At 33.6% G+C, this 21423-nt stretch overlaps 2 protein-coding genes and 2 long non-coding RNA genes across 4 annotated transcripts; all 4 read left to right on the forward strand.

Moving 5' to 3' along the window:
• Positions 1–4621: 4621 nt before the first annotated feature.
• On the forward strand, positions 4622–11405 carry LOC128204592 (proprotein convertase subtilisin/kexin type 5-like). Its single transcript, XM_052905997.1, has 9 exons — positions 4622–4859; positions 7014–8627; positions 8840–8933; positions 9059–9144; positions 9418–9555; positions 9983–10155; positions 10328–10415; positions 10755–10819; positions 11352–11405. The coding sequence occupies exons 1-9, from the start codon at positions 4775–4777 to the stop codon at positions 11403–11405; spliced, it is 2397 nt and encodes a 798-aa protein (XP_052761957.1). The 5' UTR covers positions 4622–4774.
• A 437-nt stretch (positions 11406–11842) lies between these two features.
• On the forward strand, positions 11843–13959 carry LOC128206796 (uncharacterized). Its single transcript, XR_008256581.1, has 3 exons — positions 11843–11962; positions 13024–13172; positions 13858–13959. It is a non-coding gene; the product is annotated as an uncharacterized LOC128206796 (long non-coding RNA).
• A 350-nt stretch (positions 13960–14309) lies between these two features.
• On the forward strand, positions 14310–15035 carry LOC128206794 (uncharacterized). The gene is made up of 3 exons (XR_008256580.1): positions 14310–14438; positions 14566–14668; positions 14959–15035. It is a non-coding gene; the product is annotated as an uncharacterized LOC128206794 (long non-coding RNA).
• A 63-nt stretch (positions 15036–15098) lies between these two features.
• Positions 15099–18976, forward strand: LOC128206786 (tyrosine-protein phosphatase non-receptor type 9-like). Its single transcript, XM_052909482.1, has 4 exons — positions 15099–15571; positions 16805–16962; positions 17250–17385; positions 17843–18976. Exons 1-4 carry the CDS (start codon positions 15545–15547, stop codon positions 17939–17941), a joined length of 420 nt encoding a protein of 139 aa, XP_052765442.1. The 5' UTR covers positions 15099–15544; the 3' UTR covers positions 17942–18976.
• Positions 18977–21423: the final 2447 nt, after the last annotated feature.

Here is a 21423-nt window from a genome sequence, read left to right on the forward strand (position 1 = left end):
ATAGATAAATGTTTTTATCGTTTTTGATTGGTACTTTTTAATATCTGTTGTCCAGAAAAATTTTCCAGAAAATCTCATGAATTTTCATTTGCGATATGTGGAATGGATGAAATGTCAAATGGAACAAAAAATCCCAATTAAACTCGCATGGCATACATTTTTCAGTGCATTAAGGAATCTGAGCAAATTGAAACAGGATTTTTCTCTGTTTAATTTATTTATGCAACATTATATGACTTGCATTGTATGTCTTGAAATGAGTTTTTACGCAAAGCTATCAGCAAGAACGAAAGAAACGATCCAAGAATATCGAGGTCATAGTTCGATTATAAACCAATAACCCTTTTACAAACAAATATATAAAATATTTGGTTGTAATATTGACATATTTTCTCTTGCTATTTATTGATCGTTGTCCATGACACCATCGTACAAACCAATGAAGTAACCCCCATTCTTCGTGCTCTAGATCATACGCTCGAGTCAAAACAAATTCAATTCCTCAGGTTGTGTGTGCCGTAACTATTTATAATCCCTTAGTGGATGTCAATATTTGCTATTTACATGTGAAAAAGGAGGTCTTTCACAGTACTCAAATACACTTACATTTAATTGTGCATCATAATTTCAGTCGTGTATAAGTGCAACATTAATGTAGTATATAATGAATCGGTGACGTTCGACGGTGGGAGCTTCAACCCCAAAAAATATTCATTTACTTATCAAGAAAAAATAGTGTTTGTGATCATAATATCTCCATCAAGATATATCATCAAATGAATTACACAAATAAATGGGGCGGACCAGGGGTTGACACTTTTGCGGCACCCCCCCCCCCCCTTCCCCAGGAATCAAACATATAGCCTCTAAACGTGGTATCTTTGATTATGGTCCTCCTTAAAGGCCGGGATGCATGACCCCAAATATCCTACCGGACAGCAATTAAGCCTATTTGGCAGAGAAGGCGTGGCTAATCGGGTTTATGAGGTCTGCTCTGGTTTGCAGTTATGATTGTAAACATTCATACGGCTTGTGGTGTTATATCATTCTGATAGAGTGGTACAGAAGAATTTGTCCATTAGTTTCTCATCTGAGGATGAAAGTTTTTCACCATATGGCAGTTACAAGCTCATACTATGATAGTAAACCTGTAGTAAACAGGAATTGGTAGTGAAAATAAGTTGGCTGTTAAAGGGTCATGAACATTCAAGATCTGTCAATCAATATTGTTAGGAAATTTGAATTTGTTTGATAGTTATAAAAATAAGTAAATAAGAAAGTAGTAATTATAACTGTTTGAGAGACTTGAAATTCATAAACCATCTTGCAAATTTTAGCATTTTTGTATGTTAATTACTTGAATATTTGAAAAAATGTTCTAGCAGTCTGTACTAGCAGACCACTCTGTGAGGTCAAGTGAAGTGCCATTTTTTCTGGCTGTCTGCCTTTTGTACAATTACCCCGGCCTAGTGGTAAGAACAGTCTAAAATTGAGCATTCGTTTTTAATCTATGCATACTTTGTCTACCTACAGGAAACTTGAGCTTTTTAACCTGAACAAGCTAGTGGTAAGGCCAGCGTTATTCCCCTGATACACTGAAATAGAGTTGGACTTTTTTGGGTTGGCCATATCAAACAGACAACATTCTAACTTTTCAGCACGTTACAACCATGTCGTTGTTTACTAGGAAAATTGTTATACTAAATTATTACGTAAACTCATTAGGTGTGTAAGTGAAATTGTAAAAAAGTAAACTTAATGGTAACCGTTGAATAATTATTTATTTCAAACCTTAATGTTTTGTTCAAAGCTTTTCTTTGCGTCTGAAGCGTACTTTTGAAAATGGCGGTCATTGTTTTCTTAAAAGAAAATTCTGAATTGTGGCGACAGGACTGCCATTGAAATTGTTGGTACTGCCGTTATTTTGGTTGGCAACGCCAATGTTTTGGGTGCAATTGCTGTCATGTTTTGCCAACTCACGGCTAAAACATGAGCATAAAAGTGATTTTCAGTGACAAGGTGTTTGAATCAAGCCTTTATTCAGAGCAGAACCACGTTACGTTTGGTACAGTAATAAAGGTAAGATTTACCAAAATGGTTACTACTATAGTTTAGTATGATTGGACATAAATAAATACAATAAGAATTAAATTTATTATTCATTTACTCGTATTTTACAATCGTCCTTTTTAAATGAAATTGGTGCATTTAGCAAATACAGAATATACATGTTTATAAGCGATAACCAAGGGCAGTAACAATGAAGAGCAAGTAGGATGCCTTGAATGTGTTATCACGCTTAGACTGCCGATACCAGGACAATATTAAATAGAAATAAAATTCTGAGATTAATACAACCAATTGATAAAATACTATCATAAGATATATACGCGCGCTCGAGAAAAGGACATAATTCAAGTGAACTTGGTAAGATATGATCGAACAGAAAATAATTCCTTGTGGTCACTTATGCTCAGTTCAAGTGCTGCTTCAATTCATATATTTTCTGAATACAATAAAACCGTAACCCGTATAAGCTGCGTTCAATACCGAGTTAGATTGTGTACAGACGGTATCGGAGTCTAATTCAAAATCAAAAGAAGAACATTTTAAGATCAAAGTCTAACTGTGATCGGAATCTAACTGAAATGGTTATCAAAATTTAGCATATTGTTATAGCTCGTGCCAAAATTTCTGTCAAGTACTAGAGCGGATCTCGAACTCCCAGGGATCAGCGAAAATACCTCCAGCCTCGAAAAATTCGAGCCAAACGAGAATTTTTATCTTCAGTATTAATAAATCGGTCCTATACACCCAGTTCGAGCCAACAAGGAATTCGAGCCAACGGGGTTCGACTGTATTATAAAATGAAAGAAAACCGTTAATCCGCAAAAATATAAATGAAGGTGTAGGATCGTCCCAGCGTCCTCTAAATCAATAGATACATTCATCACTACAATATATCACAGTTTTTATGAGATTGCTAGCTGAAATTTTCCAGCCCGTAATTTTATCGAAACAATATCGATTCAGATTTAAATATATAACAAGCTAAACTTATGAACAACTGGATGAGTCAAGTTTAGCTTGATTTCCACAAATCCTTAAATTTCAATTGTTATTTTATTCGAATGATTAATTTCAAGGTTTAATATATTTCTTTATGAGGGAAACTTTTTATTATGATAAAAGTTTGATTTTACATTCCGCTTGTATTTAATTCATAGACAACACACGGAGCTTTAATTCCAAATAACGATCCTATACGATTTTTTTTAATTATCCAGATATGCCCCGTATGAAGCGAACACAAAATGTGTACATAAACACTAATAAACATACTAGACATACTTACAATGCATACTTTACCCGAGGTTACAGAGTTCCCGACGGTCGGCTCTATGTGCTACCATTTATGTTCATGGAATTTGAACGTCTTGTTTTTCTTTGATCAGTGACTAATGATATTGTTTGGTCTTGTTAAGATATACAAATATTAAAACATATATTCTTAGTTTTGAGCGCGTAATGCCTGAATTCAAGCAAGCGCATGAGCAAACTTCTAAACAACCTCCTAAAAATACCAATTGATAACGAAATGGAAATTTAGCGGTTGCAATCTGCTAAATCAAACCGACCATTTAATGTGAATCAGTCCGACAATCAGTCCGGCAAAAATCCGGCAATCAGTCCGGCAATCCCTTCAGCGAAGGCATGAGTCTCATTATTTATATGAAAAACACAGAAACAAGTCCAGGAGTCGAAAGTTTAAACATTTGCCCCGTTTAATGGCACAGGGTCAATGCAAATGACATAGAACACAAAAACAAACAATCGCAAACCAAAGCATGGAACAACAATACACAATTCCACAAACAACACACTACATATAGATTTGAGATTAGGACATGGTGCTTTTGTTTTATGTTGTTTATTTGTGCCACATTCATTTTCTTTGAGTAAAATACGATAGAAACAAATTGAATGCCTTCAATGTTATATTTCGTATGATTTGCTTTAATACACCCTGCTTAAACATACATTGAACGTTTATGTTCAATATTTTACTTGTTTCTATATAAATCTAACGAGCAGCCTCAAACTGAGAGCATGCTGTTTCATTGACAACTTCAGGCATTAAATGCATAAACATTTCACGATGGCTAAACAAAGTAAACGATATCTCTTGGAAAGACCATTATTGTTTAAATGACAGAATTATTAAAAAATATAACTCACATCTATACTTGTCTGTCGCGTAGACATTTTCTGGAGTAATTAACTTCGGACTCCTGTGATCAACGTTTATCAAATTAAATTTCATTGAAATTTGTAAACGTTTGGCAATCATAGTCGTCTTCCTTTAAATATTTCAAAACTAAAAATAAATCGTTTGAAAAAGTCCGCGTTGGTTCCAAAGTTCAAAGTCGTATCATATTAGAATGAAAGAGACTCCAAAGTCCTGTAGTTATGAACCATTTTGTAAATTCTTGAATTAGATCAATTTTAAGTCATGGTCTGAATCTAGTAGTACAACATTACTTTGTTTCAGTCAATATGTAGTCATGAGTTTACTGAACTTCCTGGTTTATATATGAAATAGCATGTCACGAAGCATGTCTCATATTTTTACATTGTATACTTGGCTTGCAAGCTTTGTGTTTAAACATTGTTTATTCATACAATGAATATGAAGGATACTTCTATTTGAATGGATCGAATATGAAATAAAAGCGTTCTATAAATATTTAACTTTGTTAATTAACAATTAATCATGAGTTTTAAAAACCGGACACTTATGACAAAGGTGTTCCCAAACAAAATGTATACGCTTGCTGTTCTGTTCATACTTGTGCGAGGTAAGTTTTTTTCTTGTTAGATAAGATTTAGAATCTCGTATTTATTTCAATATTTTAAAATTCGTATATAAATTGCTTTTTATATTGCAAATCTTTGAAATTTATTTTCACGATTTAAAACAAATTTGCATATTAGCCCAATTCACTACCTTACCTAGGAATAAACAAATGTGTCACAAGTTTATTCTTACCTTATTACATTTCAAAGTATGCTGATTTGAGAAAAACAACTAAACACAAAATAATGAATTTATATAATTGTATAAACGAGGTTATTGAACAAAATTGACGTTTCTGGACACTTTCTTAAACTACAATTTAGAACCATACATATTATACTTGTACGTTATATTTGTATAAGGTCATTACTTGTCTATATCAAGGCTCCAACATAAATGACGCAACGCCATTGGTCCAGGACTGGTCAGGCGGTGACCCCATATTTTTCCACCACGTACCAAAATGGCGTCTATTTTCCGATTAATATTTCGATGAATAAATGAACCATTTAAACATGTTAACAGGTTGTCGACGTGATATATACGTTACGGGGTTAGTTGGTGACCCGATATGAGATATACGGGGGGGGGGGGGGGCAGGAAACCATATATATTTTATATATTAAACATATAGCTTTGCTCTCAGAAGATTTGGTTTCCTTTGCCCCGTATATTCATATCTAGTCACCTACTGTTTTCACTAGTAACATTTTACTATAGAAATTCGTTCCCGCAATGATGATTATCGTCTCCGCCCGTGAGATTATCACGGTACGTCAGGGCGATTATGGCATAATTGTCTGACGAAGACAAAAACGAGCACACTGATGTCATTTTCACGAAAATAAAATAGCCGCCGTATACTTGGTAGGCAAACATTTAATATTAAAAGCTTTAAATTAAATGGTTTAAATGGAACTATCGGTGCAATAACAGTGAAATTAGTTTTACAAATAATGACACCTTCCGTGTTTCAGTAACGAGTACTACCCGAAACCGTACCGGATGTATACATTCGGTAATTGTCATCAGGCAGTGAGACAAGGAAATGTTTCGTTGAAACGTTTTGTTTTATTTTATTCGCTGAGATATGTTAATTGATTATACTGAAAACACGTAATTTTACGCAGCTAAATGTCATTCAAAACCATTTTGTTATATCTCATTTTTTAGAGTTTCAGACTACATGCTCATTTTATGACATATCCTTCATTATTCCACAAAATCATGTTTTTAAATCCATTTGAAATCATAAACAAATGACAAAACATATGCCTCGGGACAATTATTCCTTCCACTGGGGCAATTATCAACCAAAAGCCATGGTCAACCATGTATTATTCTATAAATAAATCACACCAATATGACGTCATGCATAATATTTTTTTGCTTCAAAACATTAAGTATCCCCGGCCCAGGTCTAAATAACAAACCGTAAGATGTGGTTATTTCTTAAAAGATCAATTGCATATAGTTTTGAATTATGTTTTTTTTAATGTCAAAATACCTCATATATTATAGCTATTTTTTGTATTTCAAAACCTGCCTTATGCATATTCAAATTTGAAGCATTAAACTGTGCAATTATATCTTTTGAAAATGAAAAAGACATTGATCAAAGTTTGGCTGTTATTCATTCATTAAACTGATCAAACTTCTGGGTAAAATACAGACCTGATAATACATGAAAAGTTAGGATGATTTCTCTGATATTAATATATATATATATAATTGTATGAGTGCGTAATGGACACACCAACTGTTTGTTGTTTTTAATTTTCTATATTTGAAAGGTATTTTATCATCTGTAACTACTGATAATAACACATGTTGTGTAAAATATACAAAAATGAAAACGTTCTTTAGTAAGACAAAATTTGTTTGTGTAATTATAATCTGACACATTGGATCAATAAATTTATTTTATTTCAACAGCACAGTTTTTCTCTGAAGAATTACAAAAACTATTTCCATATTTCATAATTGTTTTCTGACGAGCTTTTTGCAAAGAGTTTGTATTTGGTTCAAACCTATTAATTTATGTTTAAACTATTTTGGAATTATATGCAGTATTCAAAAATAATAACCATATTATCAGGAATTCCAATTCAATAAAATTGCATATGAATGATTTAGTTTTGATTGTTGTTTACAGTTATCTGTACGCAGGAGTGTTCAAAATGTCAGTGTTGTGCGGATGGCGAACACACAAAATGTTATAATGAAGGCTACTGTAATAACGGATGTATAGACGGGCGTTATGGAAACAATTGTGAATACAAATGTACTTCTAAGAATTGCCTAAGGTGTTATCGAAACGATGGTAATTACTGTTCAAAATGTACATCCGGATACTATTTGAAAGACTATGATTGTTATAACTGTGGACCACAATGCCAATCATGCTCTTCATACGGCTGCAACTCGTGTAATGACGGCTACTGGGGAAACACTTGTGATACGAAATGTGCGCCAAACTGTTCTTCGTGTATAAAATCGAATGGTAAGTGTCTGTCCTGTAATTCCGGATACTACGTTTATAATGGCAAATGCACCGCTTGTGGTACGAACTGCGCAGTATGTGGCTCAGGGGGGTGTACATCGTGTCATGACGGATACTGGCGAAGTACATGTGATGAAAACTGTGCGCAAAACTGTGCATTGTGTAGAAAATCGGATGGTTATTGTCTGTCCTGTGGTTCTGGATACTACCTTTATAATGACAAATGTACCGCTTGTGGTATAAACTGTGCAGTATGTGGTTCAATAGGGTGTACATCGTGTCATGACGGATACTGGGGAAGTACATGTGATGAAAACTGTGCGCAAAACTGTTCTTCATGTAGTAAATCGAATGGTAATTGTCTGTACTGTGATTCTGGACACTACTTGAACAATACTTTTTGTTATGCTTGTGGAACCGATTGTTCTTACTGTGATTCAACCGGTTGCCAAGCTTGTTATAACGGATATTGGGGAAGTACATGTGGTAGCAGTTGTGATCAACGTTGTAGCGAATCAAAATGTGAACAGTCGAATGGTTATTGTTTGTCGTGTTCTCCAGGATATTGGGGAAATATGTGTGAAATATCCTGTGACTATCACTGTTTAGCATGCACTAAAAGGAACGGTAAATGTTTATCTTGTGAAAATGGATATTGGGGACATCCGTGCACTGAATGTAGCAGAGACATGTGCGTCAATCAGTTGGATTGCGAATTATGCACAAATATATCATTCTTTGCAGATGGTGGTGTCTGCTGTTTATGCAGTCTTGATAATTGTGTTTCCTGCGCTAAGGATGTTGATACTGTAAATTGCAGGATTTGCCAACATGGATATTATCCACAAATTAATGGAAAGTGTGAGCTTTGCAATCCATATTGTTTTAAAAACGAGTGCGACTCGTCTTCAGGAATATGTCTGCATGGATGCATCAACGGATACTGGAACCAAACATGTGACAAAGAGTGTAAACCAGAATGTTCATCTTGCAATCAAGCAGATGGATCGTGTACACAATGCAAGAACAACACACAATATGGACCTTCTTGTATAATGGAATGCAGTACTACCTGTAAAAACTCCATATGTGAGATTAATGGGAATTGTACGAATGGATGCATTAAAAATACGTTTGGAAAGCAATGTGAAAACAAGTGTGATGATTCTTGTTCACCGAAGGACAACAGAACTATTTGTTCTGAAAAGACAGGTATTTGTTTATACGGCTGCCAAAATGGATACAGTGAGACATCTTGTCCTCAAGGTAAAGCAGGCTTTATTTGCAACTACACTAAAATTGACTTTATAATGTAATTGTATGCATTAATAAGATTTCTAGCTAATAAAGGATTTTATTGCAAAACTTCTTGTTCTTGCCAAAATATAATTTACATGTTGTTGTTTTTTTTTTCAATTTATTCTACGCATGGTTTATTTTTTATGTTGCTTTTGGAATGTCCGTTGATGTTTAAACAGAGGCGGAAACATCTTCAAGAGCAGTAGGTTTTGGCGGAGGAGCTGCAGCTCTTGCTGCCATTGTGGTTGTTGGACTGATTTTGCTTCGACAAAGGTAATAAACTAAATATAGACGTCTGTCTTAAGCGAAATAAATTACATGCATTTTAAATAATCAAACTGTTTTTTTTAATTATTATTGTAAACATCAAACTCGAATTGAATCCCATCCATTTTCAGGAAAGTCAATTTGAGAAATCAAAGCAATACACCTGAAAAAGAACCTGTGAACGTTTCCGCATTGTACGCAACGGTAAACAAAACAAGTACGTATGCGTAATGTATAGCATGTTAATGATGTGTTTTGTTATATTCATAGTAATAATCTGACGGATAGGTATCAAATGTGTTACTAAATGTTAAAGTTCCTAAACTTCGCACAGCTATCAAACAAGGAAATATCTAAGTTTAACGTAACCGGGAGAAAAGCACGTACTTCTTTGTGCGCTTAGTAAAATTTCTTACTGAAAGGACCACTGGATGTTGACTACCTTAAAAGGAAGGCCTTGTTAATATTTTAAGCTTTTTTGTGTCTATAGGACCTTCCCAAGCAGAGTATGCACAGGAAGATACCGACAATCTTCACTCTGTCACCATAATAGAAAACACCAGTCCACCACCGAGCGGCTCTGTCGAAATTAATACGCCATTTTTGACTGATTGCAATCTTGAAATTGGTAAGATAGTTATCGATATTGTAAAATATATATTTTTTATGATATGCCCTCCGGTGGTTTAACGAAATTTATTAGAAAAATAAAATTGATATTTCACTGTTTCAAACAGTGAAAATATCAATTTGATAGTTTTCACTGTTTTGAAATTAAAGCCAACTCTCGGTTCCAAATCAAACGTCAGCGCACACAGGGCAGGGACACAATTCGACGACGTTAGTTTTTAAAATGAAATTACTTGCGCATAAAAATGATTCGTGTTTTATTTTAAAAAGTGTTATTAAACGATTTTTAGTTCCAATTGCAGGCATATAATTAAAAAGAAAATGTTTGTTTCAATTACGCCAATCGTAATATAAACGCTCTTACACTGCAACACACTATTATCCTCTATGTAATTTGACATAAACAGTTTCTACTTGAATTTAAGATTTTTCAGATGACGAAGATATTTGTACAACTGAACTCACAGTTATGTTTGAGGAAAATGGAGGTGTTTATTACAACAACGCAAGAGAAATCAGCAAGTTCAAACTGAATGTGGCTGAGTTACCTAAATATGTACAAAACATATATATAAAGGATCTAGAAGAAGAATTTCAGGTACCGTACACTGCATTGATGTATAACTCATGTTTCTTAATCGTGTTTTTTTTGGTACAGGTAATGCATGCAACTTAACTGTAGGTACACATTCATGTTAACATTTAAGTATTCAATTTTGATTATGATTATTGTTTGAATTTGTATAGTGCCCCCTTTTTTTAATTTGCAGAAAGTACCGCACGGTCTCGTGAAACCTTATGAAGTTTCACAAACGAAGTTGAACATGCACAGAAACAGATACCAAGGAATATATCCGTGTAAGAACCATCTCCCTTCTTTCTCCATCAGGAGTATTGTGTTCTTATTTATGCGCACTATTGCAGGCGTTTTACACTTATTTGTGATCCGAACAATTTATCATCTCCCTTCTTTCTAAAACAGGAGTATTTTGTTTTCTTTGAGGCTTTCGAGTGTAGTAGTTTATGATGGTTTGTTTCGGAATAATCTGTATGATTCAGGGGTTATTTACTGTGAATGTTTTCTATTTTCTTGTTTAACTTTTTCGTTGACCACGTTTTTGCGTTATTGGGCACGATACAAAATGCCTTATATTGCTGTACTCGTGTTCTTAATTGTATAATTGATATCTACTGTAGATGATGATACGCGGGTTGTAGTACGAGGAGGAGACACAGACTATATCAATGCAAGCTATATAGACGTAAGTCATTACAAGAAAAACGTTTTATTATATTATTAGTTTTGTTATAATTATTATTATTATTATTATTATTATTATTATTATTATTATTATTATTATTATTAGTTTTGTTTTTATTATTATTATTATTATTATTATTATTATTATTATTATTATTATTATTGAAACTTGTATCTTCTTTATTACAATCCGTCTTTTCCTTTTTTTTGGAAACTAAATATGTGTTATTTTTAAACAAGTTGGAATTGTGGACATGATATGTGATATTACATTTACAACTGCAAAAGTGTCTGTGTCATGTTGCTGATCATTTTGGTTGAAAAGTAAAGACAATAAATAGTGATGTTGAAAGAAGGTAGTGATATTAATTGCCATAAACAATTAGTAATTCACAATTTCATTCGTATAAAACGAAATGATTTTATTCAATCGCTGTTTCTTATTACAAAACTCTTGGTATTCGTGAACACAACTTCAAAACATTTTTAAATAAAATGGCCGTAGGCATAATTAACGTAACTTTTTCTTCCAGGGTTTCAGGAAACGAAATGCATATATAGCTGCTTTGGGTAATATGATGCACTAATTAAACATTAATTTTATAGTAATTAAATGTCCAGTGTCCAATCCTACTGATATGGATTAATATCAATACAATTAAACCTACATGTTTGTTTATAATACTTATACTTTTATAACCTTGATATTGAGTGTATATTAAGTGTAAATATTTTGCAATGTGAAGGTCCAATGGCTAAGCAGCTTGGTGATTTTGGCCAATTCTGGCAAATGGTTTGGCAACAGGAAGTGGAAAAGATTGCCATGGTTACAAACTTGGTAGAAAATGAGGTAAGGCGGTATGTTTTTGACAATCAAATTAAAGTGTTCATTATGAATTACTCTTATATTTGACTGGAGGTTTTGTTAGTGCCTTCGCCGTCAGTCTATATAATATTTTATATAACGATGTACAACGTTTTCTCTGTATAGTTAATAGTTTATATTTGTTTCATGCAGAAAACTAAATGCAATCAATACTGGCCTGATCGTGGTCAAAGTAAAATATATGGCGATATAGAAGTTTCGTGCAAGGTTGAAGCACTGTATGCAGATTTTATTTGGAGACAGTTTACGTTATCCAAGGTAATATTGATATTAACTGGATACAACGAGTACTTTGAGTATAAACTCAATTGATAAGGTTGGTGGAACTTGCATAAGTTTAAACATAAATCTAATGACAATTAACCATATCCTATATAGTAAATAATACAAATGACACCACAACCTGTGAAAAGGACTTACCGAGGGCAAAATACTAATACCACTTAAGCATATTTGGAGCGAGGCAGTCTTGGCTTGAACCCTCAACCTCCCGCTTACAAAGTAGGCACTCTACAATTACATATCAGTATTGATGAAAACATCTCTGATATTATAAATTAAAAACAATTTTGAATAATTGTGATTTAAAGATAGTAAAATTACATTTCTAATTGTTTTGGATGACTCGATATTCCCAACTAAAACGACAGTCTCTATCAGATACGGAGTTAAGTGTGTGTACTTAAATTTCAAGTTGTTTCGGGATCAACCAACGCTTTACCAAAATGACTTCCATATTGCTAAATACTTTTCCTGAATATGTTAAATGATAGACAATTATTCATGCAGTTAAATCTACTTCTGTATCAATATATTAATTTCCTTCTTTTTACGCGTTTGAAGCCCTATTCTTAGAATAATGAACAAGATTGATGTTAAAAGTATATTACTTATTTGGTTAAATGATTTCCTCTATCAAAATGGTGTCTGTTGAAATATGATATATTGAACACATTATTTTTATGAAATAAAAAGAAATAACATTATCATCCGTCAAATAAAAATAATTAGTTTGATTTAAAAACGATCAATTTAGGAATGTTAGAAATGGTAATGTTTTTAAAACTTTTGTTTTCAAAAAAGACAAACTTTACAGACAAATTGCATGTAGAGCAAAACGCAGTTCTTAATACTTATTTTCAATATGACGACACTTTCAACTAACACACTTAAACACATTATATTTTCAAAATATATTTTCAATTTATCATCTTAAAAACGACATGTATCTTAGATATATAGAATCATACAAACAATAAAAAGGTTAACAATATGCACAACTACTTTTCTTCATTTGCAATCTCTAAATATGTTAACAGAATTCCGACGAAAGAAATCTACATCACCTTCTGTTCACAAGTTGGCCGGACAAGGACATCCCTGATGACGTCACGTCAATTATAGAGTTTAGACAGAGGGTGAACGCATTGCCAAGTACCTTTGATGGGCCAATAATTGTGCATTGCAGGTCTGATTTCAATCATTGGTTTAAAATATTAATTTCAAGCGTTCATTCCATAGCTTGAAGCGAATGTTATATTTTAACTGTCACACAGTGTAGAAAATAAAAAAAAACAAGGTGATTTGATTATAATGGCCTAAAAGGTTTATAAATATAAGTTCACTAAACAATAACGGCCAGCATGTGGGGTAGACCAACTTTATCCGTAAAAGCCTTCCAGTTCTTATGAATTTCCGGACAAGCCAAGTAGTAATCAAAGGTGGTTTTATCTTTAACAACCGCTAATACCATGAATATGAAACATGAAGTTTGAAGCCAAGTGTTAAAATTATGAGGTTATATCTGTATCACATATGTGTTGAAAACAATGAATAATACCGTAAATACCAAACAATCCAAAACCTAAGCATATTTTGTCATATAGGGTATAACGACAAATTACCCATTTTAAAGAACATTTCAGTGGGATTTTTACTGTTTGTAATAAGAAATCACAAATTATAAGTTTCAGGGTTTTGATGCGTCCGATATAAAAATACGACTAGCTGGTACACCTTCGTATAATATCATTTGGTATAAAAGTAAACATAATGAAAAGACGATAAATATACGTATAATTAAAATTTACAAAACTGGATAAAATCTTTCTTGCTGGTAGATATAACAGAAGGATAGTTTTGTGTGCTTTAAGTGCTGGCGTAGGAAGAACGGGAACTTACATAGCTCTGGACATTCTGACGAAGCAGAAGGAGCTATAGACATCCCGGGATGAGACGGAACAGGCCCAACATGATTCAGACTTTGGTGGGATGTTTACTCATAGATATCGATATGTATATTAAAATTAATTTTTGTCTTAAAATTCGTAAAATTGCACTTAAATGCCCCTCACACAAATCATCCCTGTAGTCGGCATCCATTATTCTTCCGAGATTCAACACGGTATTACGGCGTCCAAAGATCAATAGGCGCAATATGGCAGCGTTCTTTATCTGATTCGCGCATTATGGTGGCCTCGTTAAGCGATAGTTGCAATAAGGCGGACTTCATCAATCGTCCCATAAAGAATATCAAATTTTAAAAGACGTCTTTCACAGAAGCATACAATGGAAGTTTTGTTTTTTTATTAGATATGATTTGTACAGTCAATACAAATATCTTCACCAAGCTTTGGTCCACTCATTGACTCTTGATTGCTCGTTTATAAAGAGAGAGCACTTCAATGCATATAGGAAGAAATTCAACAAAAAGGAGATATAAAAGCAGTTTGAGGTTGTATCGTTACTCTAAGTATCAACTGTTACAATGTTATAAATCAATGGCTGTAATCTATGCATCGAATATGTCTAAATTCCTATAATAGTATTCCGATATAATGTACAATATCAATATACTGTAGAAACTACAACTGACTCATGAACATAAGTCGGATACGGAACTGGCAGCTACCGATAGAAATAGGCTTCTGACAGAAAAGAACAGGAAACACGCGGATATACCAGGTATCACGATAATTTCGATCGCAAATGCCTAACTTTACTTGTACTAACACTTATAAACAAACGTTGCATAAATCACAAAAGCAACAATTTAGACGAGTATTCATCTTGAAAAGTAGAAATATGTTAGTATCTTTTGATATATTTATATGATATGAAGCTGTGTATATAAACACTTAAAATGTTTAATGCCAATTGTTATTTTAAAATTTCCATTTTCAATCGACTCGGAAGATGCATTGCATTTGTTTTATTCTAACATGCTTTTTATTCTTGATTTTGTGTTCGGCTAGGTGATTCCAACAGACCACGTCTTTATAAGTTTTTGAAACCAGGCGAATCTGATTACATCAATGTGATATACATCAACGTAAGTATATGTTCTTTTTTTAACATGATAGTTTGCTTTAAATTAATAGCTGGATGACACGTGTCCATTGCACACTATGATCCTGTTCTGACAAGGTAGGTATGTTGTGTATGTTGAAAGAAAATCAATTGAAATTATAACAATGACAATATAGTTAAATGAGATTCTACACCTTACGATATATTTTCCTCTGCACGTTAACTAGATGTCCTATTTGAGTATTAAAACGGAAATACCATACATAAAACTAGTCTGCACAATACTTTGTTGCGTTCGTGGAAGTTGTATGCTTGCCAAAATGAATATTCTTTATATTTCTAGAATATTCGTTCAATATAAACATATCATTTATAAAATGATACGCAGAAATTAAACAACGCTGTATAGAGACACCTTTTCAGAGTTTCAGAACAAGAAATCGCTTTTTGGTTGCGCAAACACCCCTGCTTGACACAGTTACCGATTTCATCGCGCTTGCTGTTCAAGAAAACTGTCCATGTATAGTTAGTATGGAGTCACACTTGGAAAAACAGATGGTAACTTGTTGACTAGCCAGATATTTTGAATATGACTGATTTTCTAATTTCACTCTAACATTTAACTGGAGCTTACATTGTGCTTCAATTTTATATAATTATAATTATTTACATATCACACATGACGTAGCCATTTTTGAATAAGGTCATTATATGTTTCAATATAGCTTGTGTAATAACCCCTGAAGTGATATCAGAAAAAAAGCGTTTCAAAATGTGCACACTGTTTACTTAAAATAGCAAAGTTTTATGTGTTCATCCTTAAAGCAGCACTCTCACTGATTTACCGTTTTTACAACTTTTTTATGTGTTGTCTCGGAATGATCAAATTTTTGCGTAAATATCTGCAAACCGGTGAGAAAAGACTGCTGACAAAAGATCGGATCGCAGATTTTCATGGCTAAGACCGTTACTAACGGTTTAAGAAAAATGGATAAAACATCATTAGTTGAACTTTAATAAAAAATCTGTTATCTAATGTTTTGTCAGCATTCTTATATGACTGGTTAACATGCATTTTCGCGTAAATTGGCTCTTTCCAAGACAAAAAATAAAAAAGTGTCAAAACGTTCAATCTATGAGAGTGCAGCTTTAAAACGTATTACAGGCTCGTTTTAATCAACTTTAGAAAACTAATAATTTCCCTTAATTAATTGCCACTTATACATTATACTTAATATCTCATTAAGATTTGAACAACTAATTTCCTGCTACTTACATTGTTTCATACAGGGGGTTGGCTTATACTTTCCTGTTGACAATCAAGTTATGAAGAAGGGCATGTTTTCCGTACGATCTGCCACAGGTCAAAGTGGTAGACACTTTGTAAAAAGAATGCTACATTTTGGTCACGAAGGAAGAGTAAGATTTTAAGACTCTGACTGTGCCCAAATAAGAAAAAAATCATGCCCTCTGTTCTTTGTAAATTGTAATGTAATTTTAATGTTTCCCTCATGCGTATCTGAAATAAAGTGATTTATCTGCTAAGGTTTATGTAAGTAACAACAATATCTACAACAACAACGATAACTACAACAACAACAATAACGACCAAAACACCGGGAACTACAGCACAAACTATGCAAATATCACCATCACAACAACTAGCAATACCAATGCCACCACCACCACCGCAACCACAACAACCTCTACCACCAACAACAATATGTAATGCATTGGCCATGTTACATCGGAAGCATTGCCTGTAAGTACTATGTTTTCGTTGGATTTTAGACTAAGATAGATGAAACAATTCCACACTATAAATATTTGGACTGGGATGCAAAACAAAATGTTCCTAAGACCGCAGAACACTTTGTTGCGTTCATCAGAGAGGTTGAATACGTATCCAAATCATCGGACTTGAAGGGACCGATACTGGTGCATTGCATGTACGTACAAACTTTGTTTTTTTCCCGATCGCATATACATTATATATAAATGCAATTATTAAAGTAACTTTGCTTTCACCGTAAACCAAGTATATATGAAATATTAAAGCTATAGCGACGCAGGTAATGTAATAGAGTAGAAAAGGATAGTGTTTAATATGATTCTTAAAACAGTATAGACGGATTCTGTATTGCAAAACAAATGTTGGTGGGGATAAAAAAAACAATCATCCTATCACTACGATCTAATATAACATTATTTTCACGATATATTGCCTTTGTGACAGAAATGGTGCTGGAAAGAGCGGCCTTTTTAGTGTTGTTTGGACGCTACTTGAAAAACTGAGTGAAGATAATGACGTCAGTGTAGTCAATGCGGTGCAGAAAGTCAGAGCGAGAAGAGCGCTCGCTGTTCCAAATAAGGTAAATAATAAACTACTTTCTCCAAAAAATTTAAAAAGTTTAATAACGATAAATATGAAACCCAACAGGGACAAACGTTTTACGATGTTCCAGAGACACAATGCAATACAAATGTCATTTGATTGTATGCACATTCTATGAACAAGAATAAGTTGATCGATTTACCTTGGTACTTTCTAGAACAACAATATGTCTGTGTGTTAATCAACATACTATTTGAGTTTGCGTTACTTGTTCAGCCGATTAGATCATCAGATTATATAGAACGTATTTTTGTGACGTCATAACGTTATGCTAATTATGACGCTGTTTAAAGAATAATAATTATTGTCTCGACTGCTTGGGCTAAATGCATTTCAAAATTTGAAGTTAGCATTATGCTTAAATATTTTTAATTTCAGTCATGCATTCAGATAATTACTATTTAAAACAAATTAAAACAAATTCTTTCTTGCAGAAACAGTTTTACTTCTGCTACGAGTGTGTTCTCCATTCCGTTAACGAAACAGATAACGCTGTGTATTACAACATAAGTGGGGATATCCAGAGGGAATGAATACGGTAGGCCAAGGCTGATACTTCTAACTGTGGAGCTATGACAGCCTCTGTGCTGCAATGACATTGAAACATGACTATGTGTTCATTTTTGCATAACAGTTATCAAATAATTCACAGGCCACTAGTATTTCTTTTGAGATTATAAACATTTCATTGTAAATATCGTGGTAGCGTTTTGACTTTAGACTTGTTTTTGACCTTTGTACCATATTGGGGAACAACAGATTCCTGTTTTAAGTTGAAATATTTCTTATTACCGTTTCCAATAGGCAAGTTTCAATATGCAAGGTTATTATGAACCATATTGCCGTTGATTAGTTGTTGTTTAGCTCTCCACAATATCACTTTTTGAATTATCATGTTTTGTACTACGTGTATTCCATTGTTTTGGTATACGAGCAGCTGCACTTTAAACCCTTTACTAAATGTATTAGGAACCTGTACAAATCAAATACACATATTTTGTTAATATAGCTTTACTTATGGAGCATGTGTTTGTGTTATGGGTGTTGAACAGTTTGCAATAGGCAAATTTTAATATGGCAGCTTATTGTGAATGATATTGCCGTTGATAAGTTGTTGTTTAGCAAATGACGCCGAACCATCTTGACATACATATTCATTATTGTTAAACACCAATGGAGATGTTCACTAGTCACGTGAAACCATTACACAAACAAATGTACGTGGACTTGAATTTGTCCAGAAGAGAATTATCGAGGGCAGCCTTGCACGTTGATTGACTGTATTGAGGTTTGATCCCGTTTTGGAAAGAAACAATGATATGTCAATATAATACACTACTTGAGTTGGAAACAATGAGGGATAATGGTCTTTTATTGGAGCAAAGTAGATATGTTATCCTGTCGGTCAAAATTCTCGGATTACAGTCTATGGCTCACTAGTCTGTAATGGTTTTATATGTGACATTAAATCGTGGTGGAAACGTAGAATAATGATGCTTCGCTCTCTTTGTGTATAATTGCAATCGTGTTTTCTGTTCACTTACTATTTCATATATATTGTTTTTATAAAAGCACTTTACAATATCACTTTTTAAATTATCATGTTTTGTACTAAATGTATTCCATTGTTTTTGTATACGAGCCACTGTAATATAAACCCTTTAATAAAAAATAAATGTACTAGGAACTTGTAACAAACGAATAAACGTTTCTTGTAATTATAGCTTAATTAATGGAGCATGTGTATGTGTTATTGGAGTTTGTAAGTAGAGGTGCAACACTTTCACTTAAATTTGTATTGTACCAGCTAATTTGCATGAAATGAAACACTGTCATGACAAACTCGTACATTTAATAGTTGATTGAAGGAAACATGATGATATGGAATACAAATGACACTGTTTATTCACACTGTTATGAAATACTCGCACATTTAACTGTTTAGTGATGGATGGCTCTGTGCCTATAGTAAGATAACATTCATATTCATAGGCATATTCATTCTGATGATTTGTCCATTTGTTTAATAATTTAATTGATTTTATTTACGAACAGTTCTTTCTTAATAATTTGATCATGGGCCATTTGTTCTTAATTGAATATGTATTTACAAGTGGAAGTTATACCTATTGTAGGCATACAACAGAAATATATCTCATAGATTATGTACTTAGAAAAGTAAATTGAAATATACAGTTACAGTTGTTAACATTGTGATAAAGATAAACCTATTTACAAATATGCCCTGCCATACATATATATAAAAGCCATTGTATTATAATACTTTGATCAAGTGTCATATTTGCCTATTTCAAATATGTAGTGTGTTGTATATTGCTTTTGAATAACCTTTTTCTTCTTTCTTCTATGTGTAATATATATATGCGCATTTGACTGGTTCGACCCATTTTATTAGCTAATACAAACATGACAAAAAAAAGGATTACCGGTCTTAAGCATTTTTAATTGTTACATGCTGAAGTATAGCAGTCGTCATATTTAGTTGTATTTTAAATAAGATGTATGACAAGCTCAGTATTCGACTGTGGATCGAATGTATTTGCCATTGTTGTACAGAATAAAATAAATACAATAGAAACTACCTGGACAAGCCCGATCCCCAACGTAACAAAGAACCTATTTAAAGAAGGATAGAGACCAACAAACACCGAGCGAAAAACATTTAGTACACGCGTACCCCAGATGCATCAAAATAGCAATGCTTTAATAAATTGTTGGTTAACCGCCAATGAACGTTTAGCAAAATATGAATTATATGGACTGAGAATAAATCCTTTTATTGGGTACTGGGCGTGCCAATGTACACAACAGATTAGTATTCCCATTCAGTGGCTAAGATTCAATATTTGTTGGGTTTTTATTTAATTTGAATTATAAACGATTCGTTTAACTACAATAATTTCTTTTAACCATTAATAGTATCCCGTTCGACAACACTATGTTTGTGGTAATGCGTCGTAAAAGCGGCATTATATAAGTTTTTTTTCACATTAACCGAGATAAAAATAAGAGATGTCACAGTATGTGACGAATGCCCCTGATTGTGACATTGACCTATGAACAAGGTCAGTACATGAAAAGTTGATCTTGTCTTTACATGTCAAATACATATGGCAAGTCATTTTAGATTGCCTCTAAACATAAAAAATACCACCCATACTTGACAACCTACACTGTTATGTCCTAATAAGCAGTATTCCATTGTGAATAAACACTAAGTGTGACCTTGAACTTAGAGGTAGGGACATGGGTCTTGCACGCGATATGTCATCTTGGTATGTCGGACACATGTGGCAAGTCATTTTAAAATCTGTCCATACAAGAGACAGTTACAGCCCGGACACGACAACCTTTACTCTATGTCCTTATATATGCAGCATTCCATTGTGAATAAACACCTAAGTGTGACCTTGACCTTAAAGGTAGGGACACGGGTCTTGCATGAAACACATCGTCTTGGTATGTGGAACACATGTGGCAAGTTATTTTAAAATTTGTCCATACAAGGGAAAGGTACAGCCCGGACACGACAACCTATACTCTATGTCCTATATGCAGCACTCAGTTGTAAATAAACCCTAAGTGTGACCTTTTCCTTAGATGAATGGACACGGGTCTTGCACGCGACACATCACCTTGGTATGTGAAACACATGTGGCAAGTTATTTTAAAATCTGTCCATACAAGGGAAAGTTACAGCACGGACACGAGTTATTGAGCCGGACACACGGACGGACGGACAGACGGACGGACGGTGCGATTTTAATATGCACCCTTCGGGGGCATAAAAAATCCCAGTTGCTAATGGTGCATGAAGATGACCATTAGGAGCCCTTTCTTCCATTTTATGCAGTGAATAAAAACTGGTATGTTATTACTTTACTATGTACGGCTACCGAACTGGTTGACAGGCCCATCGTCGGCATTTAAGAGTTGTGAGGCCAAATTGCGTTGTGTATTTTTGAGCGGATAAAGATCAATCTAGTTTTACATT

This window comes from Mya arenaria, chromosome 10 (genome assembly GCF_026914265.1).
Source record: "Mya arenaria isolate MELC-2E11 chromosome 10, ASM2691426v1".
Classification (NCBI taxonomy): Eukaryota; Metazoa; Mollusca; class Bivalvia; order Myida; family Myidae; genus Mya; species Mya arenaria.